We start from the raw sequence: 14800 nt of genomic DNA on the forward strand, positions 1-14800 counted from the left end.
GCCCTTTTAACCGTGCTCAGGCAAACTTTTGCAATGCCTGACATGCTCTCTGCTCTTTTATCAGATGACTCTGCCATGGTGGACTTGGTTTTGTGTTTTATTCGGGCAGGGGTTTTATATCCTTTAATCTGAGTTTTTTTTTTTGGTGTTGATTCTGACTTTTAGCCTCTGATTTTAAACTGAGTTTTTAAAGTGTTCTTGGTGGTTCGCTTTTCCTCTTTTTCTCTACTGTCGGCCAACCACCGTCACACTGTGTGTTTTAATTTGTTTTGTCTGGTCTCTGACAGAGTATTTCATGTCCTGTTTCGTCTGCTGTCTTTCCTGTTGTTTGTTTTTTATTCTCTTCAGGTGGTTTTAGTCTTTATGGAACAAGGGACCGATGACCATAGTAGTCTGGTCCCTTTAATCCCACAAACCAACCAACCTCCTAGTATTCATGTTGTCATAAATGACTTTAATTATTAAATATAAATAAACAAAGTCGGTGACTTTGGCGCTAAGATGGCGGGCTACTCGTCACGTGTATTTCCCAGGCTTACGCTTGTTGATACAGTCCAGCGCCTAGCCCCACCCCACCCCACTACACGTGACATATGATCGCATCCTCACCTAGCCGGCCAGCGTGGGAAATGCTCTATGACTCATGGCCGGCTACGGACTACATCACTTTCTAACTATGGTGAATACATCAATAAGAAGCAGTAATTTATTAAAACTGGTAAAAATGTCTTCCTCATGTAAGAGACACCTTACAAGGCCAAGAAGAAATGTAGTTGCCTACCGATTGTACACATTTGATGATGACATATGCTTCTGCTACAATGACGTCATCGTCTTTCGTGACTGTGCCATTGCCCTGCGTGTCATCTACATCTGGTCCTCGGGGCCAGTTGACTTCATCTGCTCCCCTAGTGGTTTGGGGGGTTCTCTTCCTACTGCTTTCCTTACAGAGCGGAGCATCGACTACCTATCCAGTGGGGACATCAGTTCCCAAACCCCAGCTGGAGAAGCAAAAGCCCTCATCTGGCACCCCTTACCCAGAATCTGGGTCAGACAAGTCCTCATAGACATCTAAATTCTGTAAGGTCAGGAAGAATTCCTTAAAAAGAGAGAGATTCTGGTGACGTGCCCCTGTGCTGCCAGATCCATGTTCTGCCTCTGTATGTGAGGCAGTGTTCCTGGTGGACCCTATGGCCCTGGACACCCCCCTACCTGTGCAGTATGATTTGAAACACACGCATATTGATGATGTATCTTCATAATCAGTGACAACAGGTGGCCCTGAGGCATAACCTGCCTCCGTGATCCCATCATGACCCCGCAGGATGCTTTTGCTCGTATGAGCCCTCAGTGGAACTTCTGTGGTTTTTTTCTGCCACTTCGCTGAGCCCCAACATCTTTTGTGGGAACATGTTTCCCAGATATGTGGACCCCTACCCTCTGTGTTTATTGGGACTGACTGTGAAAGGGTGTCAGGTGGTGTTTGCATGTACATTCTGGACTCGGTCTACAGCAGACACATGCGGCTCAGGATGCCTTTGGAGGGTGTGGCTGTTCATGTTAAGATGTCTCCGGAGTTTAATATTTGTAATATTTATCTCTATTCCAATGAACCCCATCATGAACCATGGACCTTGCCGTTGGTTGGGAGGCTTGTGTGCCTCAACAATACAGATAGCCGTACCGTAGATGCAACCACAACGGAGGGGTATCTGTTGAGAGGCCAGACAAACGTGTGGTTCCTGAAGAGGGGCAGCAGCCTTTTCAGTAGTTGCAGGGGCAACAGTCTGGATGATAGACTGATCTGGCCTTGTAACACTAACCAAAATGGCCTTGTTGTGCTGGTACTGCAAACGGCTGAAAGCAAGGGGAACTACGGCCGTAATCTTTCCCTAGGGCGTGCAGCTTTACTGTATGATTAAATGATGATGGCATCCTCTTGGGTAAAATATTCCGGAGGTAAAATAGTCCCCCCTTCAGATCTCTGGGTGGAGACTACTCAAGACGATGTCGTTATCAGGACAAAGAAAACTGGCATTCTACGGATCGGAGCTTGGAATGTTGGATCCCTTAATTGGACAGCTAGGTTAGAAAATTTAAAAAGGGTAATGGATAGGTTAAAGTTAGATATAGTGGGAATTAGTGAAGTTCGGTGGCAGAAGGAACAAGACTTTTGGTCAGGTGAATACAGGGTTATAAATACAAAATAAAATAGGGTAATGCAGAAGTAGGTTTAAAAATGAATAAAAAAAATAGGAGTATGTGTAAGCTACTACCAACAGCATAGTGAACGCATTATTGTGACCAAGATAGACATGAAGCCCACGCCTACTACAGTAGTACAAGTTTATATGCCAACTAGCTCTGCAGATGAAGAAATTGATGAAATGTATGATGCGATAAAAGAAATTATTCAGGTAGTGAAGGGAGACGAAAATTTAATAGTCATGGGTGACTGGAATTCAAGAGTAGGAAAAGGGAGAGAAGGAAACACAGTAGGTGAAAATGGATTGGGGCTAAGAAATGAAAGAGAAAGCCGCCTGGTAGAATTTTGCGCAGAGCGTAACTTAATCATAGCTACACTTGGTTTAAGAATAATGAAAGAAGGTTGTATACATCAAAGAACCCTGGAGATACGAAAAGGTTACAGATAGATTATATAATGGTAAGACAGAGATTTAGGAACCAGGTTTTAAATTGTAAGACATTTCCAGAGGCAGATGTGGACTCTGACCACAGTCTATTGGTTATGAACTGTAGATTAAAACTGAAGAAACTGCAAAAAGGTGGGAATTTAAGGAGATGGGACCTGGATAAGCAGATTAAAACTGTGTGCCGGACCGAGACTCGAACTCGAGACCTTTGCCTTTCGCAGGCAAGTGCTCTACCAACTGAGCTACCCAAGCATGACTCATGCCCCGTCCTCACAGCTTTAATTCCACCAGTACCTCTTCTCTTACCTTCCAAACTTCACAGAAGCTATCTTTGCAGGAGAGCTTCTGTGAAGTTTGGAAGGTAGGAGACGAGGTGCTGGTGGAATTAAAGCTGTGAGGACGGTGCATGAGTCGTGCTTGGGTAGCTCAGTCGGTAGAGCACTTGCCCATGAAAGGCAAAGGTCCAGAGTTCGAGTCTCGGTCTGGCACACAGTTTTAATCTACCAGGAAGTTAGACATCTCAGTAAGTGTCAGCAATGATTGTTACACCTCAGGGAAGCAATTCATAGTACACTACACTGTCGGTGTGCCACCAGAGGCATAATATTCTTTTTTGTGAATGCAAACAGATCTTTGTATGGGGAGTTGTTCTTTTTATTTGGGCTCAACCATTCCTTTCTTTTTCTTATGTTATCATAAAGACCCCATTTCTTGTCAGCAGTAATGACACAGGATAGGAATGGTCAGTCTTGTTCACAAATGCGCATAGGGCCACGTGCTGATTTTTGTGATTTTGGCTTAGAGCATGTGGCACCCTTACACCTGATTTTTGAACCTTGCATGCAAATGTCACATGGTAGTGGAATGATCACATTTGCTGGTTCTTGAGTTCACTGGCTTGGATCATTGTGGATTAACGTGTTTAAATGATCATCAGTCCCTGAAGGTCTTCCTGAATCTGGAGAATCCCTAATGTTAAAACGATCACCCTTAAAATGAGAAAACCATTTTCATGCCATGCTCTGCCCAATGGCATTAACCCCATACACATTGTAAATGTTTCTGACTGCTGCTGCTGTCACCATTTATTGAATGCAAACAGAAGAATATTTTGGAAATGTTCCACTTTCTCCACTTGGTGCACCATTGTCTACCATCTGCATCTCCATTCTCTGTCTCTAAATGACAAAATGGCAATATGTAAACTTAAATAGTAACGATGAACTACAAGTAAAAAATAACAACCAATAAATAAACCAGAATGCCAGCTTGTGAAACAAAAGTGCTTTGCACTTGTGCACCAATCTAATCTATATTCTGTAACTGGTATGTTCTAGCAGACGATACAGTTGAAGGGAGCTATTTGATAATAGTTTCCGTCATACATGCATAGAAGTTTGCACTGCTTTGGACACACACCAACCCCTTGTTGGAAATAAAAGTAAAAACTATTTCCACAATGTATTTTTAAGTTTAGATTGTATTTTGTTTTAAGTGAGCATACATTGCAGTCTAATGTGGTGGATCTATGCAAGGAAACTCTCATGCATGCTTTGTTGTATTCTCAGAATGTCTTGCCCAGCAGTTTCTTGTTGATACAGAACCAGATGCTATCTTGGAGGCTTCATAGCAGATGAGATTAAACGGTGCTGAGGAGTTTTCCATCCGCTCCAACTCCCTAAGCTCCCTTCAAGCCATTCAACATATGTTAACATCAGAGAAGAACCTTCAAAATATGTATGAGTCTCTTCTCCACATTCAAAGCCACATGAATTTAGCAGTATTCTATTAGTTACCAGAGCACATATGAATTCAGGGAAATGAATGTATTGACACAACTGTTGATTAGTCCCTCCAGGTTCACTGTTTGTGTATTTTCTATTGAATGGAAATACGGAGAAAGCATTCATTCATCCTAGTTCCATAGATCCTACCAAGAAAGAGAACCCTTAGGGGTGTGTACACTAGCAAATGACAAAAGAAATCAGAGAAATGTAATCTGTGTATTTTATTAATAATAATTAATAATAAACTATCACTATACTTTATAACGCTACTTGCACTCTTGTCATTTAAATTTCCTAAATATTTACACCGTTAGAGTAGTATTTTTCAAAGAAAATAAGTACTTGCATTTGAAAATACTGAGTCCTATTTACAGCACATTACTATTTGTCACACATCTTACAAACAAACACTGTTACTTGCCACGTAATCAACAGAACTTTCCAATTCTTGAATCTAGGTATATAGACAGTTCATAGAAAGAATGGTTATTGAAGTATGTTTGTAAATGTCTTTTGAGTTGGTATGGATTTCCAGTTTCTTGCTTTATATTAGGTGGATTGTGTTGAATATCTTTCCACCAGAGTACACAACTACATTCAAACCAGGAGGCAGAGTGTATGTAGAAATTATTTTTATGTCTTGTATTGTACTGGTAACTGTATAAATCACAGTTCAGCTGAAACTAATCATTATTATAAGCAACAAAAGCCATTAAGGAATAAACGTATTTGGAAGTGAGTGTTAGAGTTCCAAGATCCTTAAAAAGCCATGTGCAAAATGTACAGTTATTTATATTGAACAATATTCTCACTGATCACTCCTGTGGGACGGTAGGAAAACACTTTATTTACTGTAGACCTACTGCATAGAAGAAAATTATATAACATGACAGGGACCGAGAATGTGCCAAAGAAACAAACAATTGTCCTTAGGTTAATGCAATAAGAGAAGCTTTAAAGGGCATAACATGCTAAACTGAGCTTATTGATTAATTTATCTGTGTGTTGACTTGATTTTAACTTGTTATCCAGTTTGAAATGGAATTTGGTTAGTTTTTAGTGTGTTATCACTGTTACATTTCCTATGCAAGCGATATGTTACCCTCCTATGTATGATGTCAGTAGCATTACGAGATATCATCAAAAAGTGATAGGAATTTTGTAATTTCATGGGCTTGTTAAAGCCATCCAAGAAGAAATTTTGGGAAGGCTTTTGAAACAGGTTGTAGACTATGGGTCAAGCTGCTGGAAAACCACTCTGGAGTGTAATTAGCAGTCTTCGAAAGGTAGGTAAGAAGGGAAGTATTTTTGACAGGTCAGGAAAACTGCTGGTGAATCCTGTGGATGCCTTGGGCAGATGGAGGGAATATTTTGAAGAGTTGCTCAATGTAGGTGAAAATACAATCAGTAATATTTCAGATTTCGAGGGAAAATGGGATAGGAACGATGATGGAAATAGGATCACATTTGAGGAAGTGGAGAAAATGGTCAGTAGATTGCAGAGCAATAAAGCAGCTGGGGTGGATGAAATTAAGTTGGAACTCATCAAATACAGTGGAATGTCAGGTCTTAAAAGGCTACACAGGAAAATTGAAATGGCATGGGAGTCGAGACAGGTTCCATCAGACTGGACGAAAACAGTAATCACACCAATCTTTAAACATGGAAACAGAAAACATTGTAACAACTACACAGGTATCTCTTTAATCAGTGTTGTGGATAAAATCTTCTCAGGTATTGTTGAAAGGAAACTGCGAGTATTAGTTCAGGACCAATTGGATGAAAATCAGTGTGGGTTTAGGCCTCTTAGAGGTTGTCAGGACCAGATCTTTAGCTTACGGCAAATAATGGAGAAGTGTTATGAGTGGAACAGGGAATTGTATCTATGCTTTATAGATCTAGAAAAGGCATATGACCGGGTTCCTAGGAGGAAGTTATTGACTGTTCTGCGAGATTATGGAATAGGAGGCAAACTTTTGCAAGCAATTAAAGGTCTTTACATGGATAGTCAGGCAGCAGTTAGAGTTGACAGTAAATTGTTCATGGTTCATAGTAGTTTCAGGGGTAAGACAAGGCTGCAACCTGTCTCCACTGTTGTTCATATTATTTATGGATCATATGTCGAAAACAATAGACTGGCTGGGTGAGATTAAGATATGTGAACACAAAATAAGCAGTCTGGCATATGCAGATGACTTAGTTGTGATGGCAGATTCGATTGAAAGTTTGCAAATTAATATTTCAGAGCTAGATCAGAAATGTAAGGACTATGGTATGAAGATTAGCATCTCCAAAACGAAAGTAATGTCAGTGGGAAAGAAATATAAACGGATTGAGTGCCAAATAGGAGGACCAAAGTTAGAACAAGTGGACAGTTTCAAGTACTTAGGATGCATATTCTCACATGATGGCAACATAGTGAAAGAACTGGAAGCAAGTTGTAGCAAAGCTAATGCAGTGAGCGCTCAGCTACAATCTACTCTCTTCTGCAAGAAGGAAGTCAGTACCAAGACTAAGTTATCTGTACGCCGCTCAATCTTTCGACCAACTTTGTTGTATGGGAGCGAAAGCTGGGTGGATTCAGGTTACTTTATCAACAAGGTTGAGGTTACGGATATGAAAGTTGCTAGGATGATTGCAGGTTCTAGTAGGTGGGAACAATGGCAGGAGGGTGTCCACAATGAGGAAATCAAAGAAAAACTGGGAATGAACTCTATAGATGTAGCAGTGAGGGCGAACAGGCTTAGATGGTGGGGTCATGTTACACGCGTGGGAGAAGCAAGGTTACCCAAGAGACTCATGGGTTCAGCAGTAGAGGGTAGGAGGAGTCGGGGCAGACCAAGGAGAAGGTACCTGGATTCGGTTAAGAATGATTTTGAAGTAATAGCTTTAACATCAGAAGAGGCACCAATGTTAGCACTGATTAAGGGATCATGGGGGAATTTTTTAAGGGGGGCTATGCTCCAGACTGAACGCTGAAAGGCATAATCAGTCTTAAATGATGATGATGATGATGATGTTGTAAAGCCAACTTTCAATTCTTCTTTTTTTTTTTTTTTTTTTTTTTTTTTTTTTTTTTTTTTTTTTTTTTTTGTTCGTACACATGTTGTTTATAGTTTTGAACATTTAGTTTACTGTTGATTTTCAAAAAGGTTATATGTTTCTTGAGTGCTTCGTGAATCTTTACTTTCAAAAGCAAACGAGGATAATGGAATGTACTAAAAAACTAAAAACTCGCCTCAATTGCGAAAAAAGCACCTAGTGTTAAGTGTTCACCCAGGTTTCGGTGTAGATAACTACACCTTCTTCAGAACAACAATAAAACCCACAAGTGCCTAAGAAGACCTTTGTCAATGATTAAAAGAACACCATAGCTGTACATTTATAAACAAAAAAAGAAAAGGAAAACACAAACAGTACATATGTACAAAGTCAAAACCACTACTTAACTTAATGGTCTATGCTCGATGGGCCATGACATACTGTTTCTGAACATTTTTGAAATGGCTTGAACATTGGTGGCCATTCATGTGCTCACATGCTGCTAATGCCAGTGTTTTACTGACTAGTAACTATAATTGAACAGTGTATGTAATCTTGGAGTTTGCAGTAAATAGTTGTGCTGAACATACAGGTTATATCAAATTCTCATGATTATTAAATCCTCTTATCTTTCATTATCATCAATTCATTACTGCCACCACTAGTGATTCCTCAGATGAAGTATGTAAAGAGGTAAAAATGAGTGGGAAGGTATCGGACTGTTTAAGATAGAATTATTTTCATAATATTATGTAACTGATAATCATCTTTGTTAAATACGAAGTGTCTTGGCCTTCACTGGATTTCCATGATGTTACCTACATTCATTGAAGGTGCTTTTAGGTTTAGTGAGCAGTACTCATTTCATATGACTGCATTTATTGTTACAGTGAATTCCATATTAGAACTTTTCTCTTATCGTATGCTGTATGATTATGTTTTACAGTGCATGGAATTAATTTTATCTTGATCTAATTTACTTTCTTGACAGCTTTTGAAAGTAATATTGCCAGTATTGAAATAATATTATTTGCTACCAGCTTCAAAACTATATTCAAAAGGGGCTTCTATGGTATTCTTCTGTTACAAATATTTTTTTAAAAAAAGTATATTTATGACTGTATGTTTATCTTTATTTTCAGACCAATATGCAAGGGTTTTATTGATACTGGCACAACAGGAGAGTGTGAACCAACAACGTTCGTTGCTGCACTGTTGTCGTAAGTGTAACGATAGTTTTCTGCCTGGCCCGTTAATATGTACACGTGATGTATTGAATTTCAGTTGTATGTTTAGCTTAAAAAAGTGAATTAGCTTTCCACTGATGGCAGGTTCTCCTGAAAGGAAAGTAACCAAAGAAGCACTAAAATCATCTTATGCGATCTACACTAGTTGAAATAGATGTGTAAATAGAGATAAGTGGACTTGCAAAGGTATTGGGGTCTAACAATGCCTGGTGTAAACTGGTATTAACATTGAATTTCAACTTACAATACCTTTTAAATGCCAAACTCAAATCTTTCGATTTTTCTCATTCTGGTAAACCTTTTCATTTTCTGATGGTGGACTTCGTCTCCTATGCAGGCTGTGCTGGAAATGACAGGTGCTTGTCTGTTTCTTCAGCCAACTACTGAATAATAAAACGAGCACATCTTCTAGTATGTAAATATATTGTACCAGCAGTTACAATTTGTTACCCCTCATACAGCTTTGTATTCATGAAATGTGGTTGTAATGTCAGACAGTTATTACCATTAGTTGGACTGTTCTTTACCAAGCATAGCATAGATATCTAATCAAACATAACAGCAGCTTCAACTTTTGTTCCTGTGAAACTACTGCTGATGTCACAATCTACTCTTCCACGGCCCACTGTGCTCTTCCCAGGTGAGGTGATGGTGGCACAGAGTAATCAGCTGAACAGCAAGTACCACTACATGTGGAAAGACTGCTTCTGGTGCCCAGGCCAGCAAATACACTGTATTCATCTCAAGTCATGTTCACTCACTTAAGGAACACACAAACATTCCAAAAGTATGCTATTGGATATGCAGTACTTAACAAACAAAAAAACTGTATTCACAAAGGTCATGATCGTCATTCATAGGTTACAAAGACATGGGAATAACACATCACTTTACCTAATGTGATATGCTACATCTCATATCCCCCCACTGATATGATTAATGCCATGATAATTCTATAATTTAAATAAATAGAGTTATCTGAATTAATAACAAACTTTTTATGTTTATGATTGTGAATATGGGCAGCATTTACTTCTCAAATATTTCCCCTTGCAACAGTATCAACTAAAGCAATCAATATTTCCTTTAAGAACATTACATGTCATTTTCAGCACTAAGGTTTTAAAGACTGTAGCTGTCATCATCATTCTGCCTTACCATTATTTATGTTCTACATTGGATTGCCATATAGAGTGCTGTTCATAAATCCCTGCAATGTACTTATTGAGTAACTTTGGTGTAATTCATGTAAATGTGTTTGTGAAACATTCATTTCTTCATTATAGATTGACATTTGCATCTTAAGTTATTGCCACAACTATGCATTATCTACAAACCAGTTCTTCATTCCCTCGTCTAACTTTATGATTTGTCATTTGTGAAATGCATTACAATGAAAACCGATGCTATATTGCTTCTCTTTCAAGATAAATCTTGCGACATTTATCATGTTCCTTGTGCTGCTGTGCTTCCTTGTACTCAACACCAGGTGTAACACCATCTTCTCTTTAGCTGGTTGAAAGTACGATATGTTAACACTGGATTTACAGTTGCCTTTGATAATGGTTATGAGTTGGATCTGCTAATCAGTTCCAGCTTGACTTCTTGCCATGCTTGATAACTTTTTTTGCAAAGTGCAAGTTCGTCACTGAAAGAGAGCAGGTTTTCTGCTGCGTTTAGCTATGTATATTATTTTTGACAGTGAATTTCTTTAAACACTGTATTTTCTTTTACCTTCACCCAAAGGTCAACCATTCTCTTTCATGTGTTTAATACTACTGATGTTCTTGGAGTGATCTGCTTGCATATTCCATGGCAGCCCCCCCCCCCCCCCCCCCCATAGCACCTTCAACTAGCACCAGCATGGAATAGTGCAGTCCGTCGGAAAATTCAGATGCCTGTTCACCTCTCAGGCTGCACATTCAGTTGGTGCCTTATCTCGGTTGACTCTTTACAAAGAGAGACCTCTCATTGGTGTGCTATTTTTAGAAAGTATATCTTAGCTATGTGTAATTTTTAGTATTTTGTTCACATGGCTGTCCTCCATACATTGAAGAGACTAACGACGTGCCACGGCCTTTCCCTCGGATATGTTACACTATCTCGCATGGCCAACAATAAGACTACTAATCAAGTAATAATCTTAGGGAACTTATTTGCACTTGTACATGTTCTTCGGACATGTACAGCTTTTTTCATTATTTCCTTACTTACGTCCCTACATCCTCTGGAGGGTATCTGAGGTCTTCCCTCAGCAAGTAAGGCAGATAAGTCAGTAGAATTAGTATTTAATATCAGTTGAACTAACATTCCCTCCAGAACTTTGCATCAGCCCAACAGTAATGCCTATCTAATTACAAAAGCTATATAGATTTCCAATACAAATCCTTTAGCAAACAAGCGTACTCTTACTCATGTAAAAATTATATGAAAACTGCTATAAACATGTGAAGGTATATTTGCAGATTGCTCTTACTTAAAGCACTGTAAAGATCCTGCATCACTGTATTGTTGAGCTGGTACTTTACCAGACATTGATATTTTAGGGATGTGCTACAGCATCTCTACAGGCAATAATACCTTAGTTTGTTACTGCAGTGCCATTCACCCAAGGTAATCTGCATTACAACGTTGTAGTAGTAAGGTCCAAATCACCATAGCTGATCGAATGTCATGCAAACATTGAAGCATGCACATGCACATGGGCTCCCAACATGCATTGCTCGTCAAACAACACCATTTTCATTGGTACTGTCAACCAGTGTGATTCTGATCCCCTGAGGGTAACAGTGACACTGGGATCAGTTTCACCCTTTTTTTTCCATTTCCGTATAAACTTATATATCTTCTTGAGAATAAAAATTATAATACAAGGGAATATGTTGAAATGAATTTAAACACTTTACAATAAAATTTAAAAACTATTATAGTTCAAAACAATTTTTTAAGCAAGCCATACATATCTTATAAATTCAAATGAGAGAAACTTTCTTGGTCCAGAAGAAGTGTTTAATCCTATCATCAGAGTCTCTTATGTTCAAATTCACATGATTTAATGGAGTTGTCTGGCGCTGTTAACAGAACAAACAATTTTAAAAATTCACATTTCTTTAAAAAAAGATAACATTGATCCCCTAACTTTTTTCTTCAGGGGTAACATTGACTTCCTATATATTATCACTGAATTTTCAATTATCCATATGTATTTGCTTAATTATGGTGTGAAACAAATTAAGATTGGGGCAACAATGACTTTATAATCGGTCTTGGACAATCTCTGTCGTTTTAGGTGTTGCGTTAATTGCGGAAGTTTTGGAGTGAGATTCATGTTTTGTTTTAACTGTAAAGAATGGACACAAAATGCTATAACATTATTAGACAGTGGAGTTAAAGAATAAAGTGTCAGTTTGAGTAGATAAAGTAAAGCCATAACTAAATTAAAAGTCGTATTGCAATGCCTAGTACTTCCAGGTGCAAGATGGTACATATATGTGGATAAGGAAACATTAGAGGAAGTGATCTTATTAATTAAAAATAAGCTGTACATTCTAAACTCCCAGATGAACAGGATATGGCAGAGAAAATGGAAGCTGTAGCTGAATCTCTGGTTTCTTATTTAAAGAATCTATATGAAAAGGACAAAAAATAGCTGTTTCAAACTAAAATAATTGTAATACCTAGGCATTACAATTACGAACAACTTAAATTGGAAGGAACACACAGAAAATGTCGTGGGAAAGACTGCGTTTTATTGGCAGGACACTTAGAAAATGTAACAGACCTACTAAGGAGACTGCCTACACTACACTTGTCCATTCTCTTTTAGAATACTGCTGCATGGTGTGGTATCCTTACCAGATAGGTCTGATGGAGTACATTGAAAAAGTTCAAAGAAAGGCAGCATGTTTTGTATTATCGCGAAATATGCGAGAGAGTGTCACAGAAATGATACAGGATTTGGGCTCTGGGCATCATTAAAAGAAAGGTTGTTTTTGTTCTTACGGATTCTTCTCACAAAATTCCAATCACCAACTTTCTCCTCCGAATACTAAAATATTTTGTTGGTACCGACGTACATAGGGAAGAATGATCACCACCATAAAATAAGGGAAATTAGAGCTCATACGGAAAGATATTTGTGTTCATTCTTTCCACGCGCTATACGAGATTGGAATACTAGAGAATTGTGCAGATGGTTCGATGAACCCTCTGTCAGGCACTTAAATGTGATTTGCAGAGTATCCATGTAGATGTAGAAATACAAAAAGAAAGAAAATCGATGTGAGCCCTGTTAAAGCTGGTTTAGCTGTTCATGCATTGATCATTTGTCCAAGATCATTCAAATGAAAATGTGTCTGCACTACATAAAAGGTTCAAGTAGTCTGCATGTACAACTGATCAGCCCATCAACTGTGAAATACTGTCAGTAAATCAGTTTCTGACAGCAAGGAACATTGCAGCAATCGAAATTCATCGACAGATAAGTGAGGTGTATGGCCCCAAAGCAATGAATGTCAGCAAAATTTGTAAGTGGGTGAGAGCTTTCAAAGATGGGTGGGAAACTGTCTACGATGAACTGTTATCAGGCTGACTGTCCCTGAGCTCAGAACATTTGGTCTAAGATTCGTTAAGACTGGTGATTCGCAATTTCAACATTAACTTGGAATTTCTGAATGTGGGTAGAACAACTTTGCACAAATCTGTGTCTGAAAAGTTGCAGTTTTCCTGATAGTGTGCACATTGGATTCTCAAGTACTGAGAAATACAAAATGGAAAGAATAGCTTGTGTTCTTTATTTTTTAGACTGATATCTTAAGGAAGGTGATCAATTTTTACAGAATATTATCACAGGGGCGAGACGTGGGTTTCTCACTTGGCCCCAGGGTTGCGACAGAACTCACCTGCTTTGTTTCTTCGTCTGTCCTCAGTGTCGACGTACTGGCTGAAAAATGCGTTACATGTGACACCATTCCATTGGTAAATGATGTAGCTGACAGATGCACAGTTGCATTTCGCAGTCTTTTGCTTTCACTGTAAACCCCCCTCCCCCTGCAGTATTAAACTGTTACATGGCCAGTGCATTATTGTTTAACTTTTGATAAGCCTCATTAATAGGTTGCAGGCAAACCTCCACATACTGCTACAATAGTTTACTATTGAAAATCTACGAGCAGTAAAAACCTAACCACAAAGTTCACAGTTCTTGAAGAATAGAAAGGTACGTATGGAGCAGACACTGTCATTGTTTTAACACATGTCCTAATTGTTAACACTTATTCCACAGTTAGGTTGAAGCATTTTTGTTCTAACCAACACAGGCTTCTCATCTGATACTCATCCGTGGACTAACTGTCTCGGGATAAAAAAATTGGGCCCTTATATATCCTCACAGTAATAGGTACTGAAACTTCACATTTTTCTATGTTTAATTTACAGAAATCACAATTAAAACTTAACTCATTAAATTAACTGAATACATAAAAAATAGCACCTTTTTAACAGTTTCTTCTCCTGCAAGAGTTAGGCCGAATTATTTGTTTAAATCGTGAAATTAACAGATGTTATACTTTTGATAAAACTGTTACTTGCTATAGAATTAATGAAGGGCTGGTTTTGCTAACATGTTTTCAAACAGAACCAAATAGATCCTTTAAGGATACTAGTATTTCATCTTCCAAATGTTTACAGTTATTACAGGCTTTATTTTTGTTTATACTTCAACAATAGAATTTTAAGTTGTGACACAATAATAGATTTCATCCTATAATGAAAGTATTAACTACGGATAGTCGAAATAAATTGGTAAATCAATTACATATCAAAAACTAAGTACAAAATTAGATCTGGTGTTAAACTCTTTAAAACTGAAGGCCAACCTCTCTTATATGAAAATGCAGATTATACTCATGTTTGTTAATGGTAATTAGTTAAAAGTGAAAAAACATATTTAAGGAGGCAGATGGCAAAAGAAGAGGGGAAGTAAAAATACCCAACTTGCTTCATCACAGAGTCTAATTATCAGCCAATGGAATAGTGTCACACGTAACCAATCAAAGTCAAGGCCAAGCAA

General features: G+C 38.3%; 1 protein-coding gene across 2 annotated transcripts in view; it reads left to right on the forward strand.

The window, feature by feature from the left end:
• Nucleotides 1–14800, forward strand: part of LOC126354237 (sugar transporter SWEET1-like) — a 223997-nt gene that overhangs the window by 74887 nt on the left and 134310 nt on the right. For both annotated transcript variants that reach the window (XM_050003735.1, XM_050003734.1), the window contains exon 2: nucleotides 8626–8703. In XM_050003735.1, the coding sequence (XP_049859692.1) occupies nucleotides 8626–8703 (78 nt within the window). The remainder of the gene's footprint in view (nucleotides 1–8625; nucleotides 8704–14800) is intronic.

The sequence above is a fragment of the Schistocerca gregaria genome, chromosome 3 (genome assembly GCF_023897955.1).
Source record: "Schistocerca gregaria isolate iqSchGreg1 chromosome 3, iqSchGreg1.2, whole genome shotgun sequence".
Lineage (NCBI taxonomy): Eukaryota > Metazoa > Arthropoda > Insecta > Orthoptera > Acrididae > Schistocerca > Schistocerca gregaria.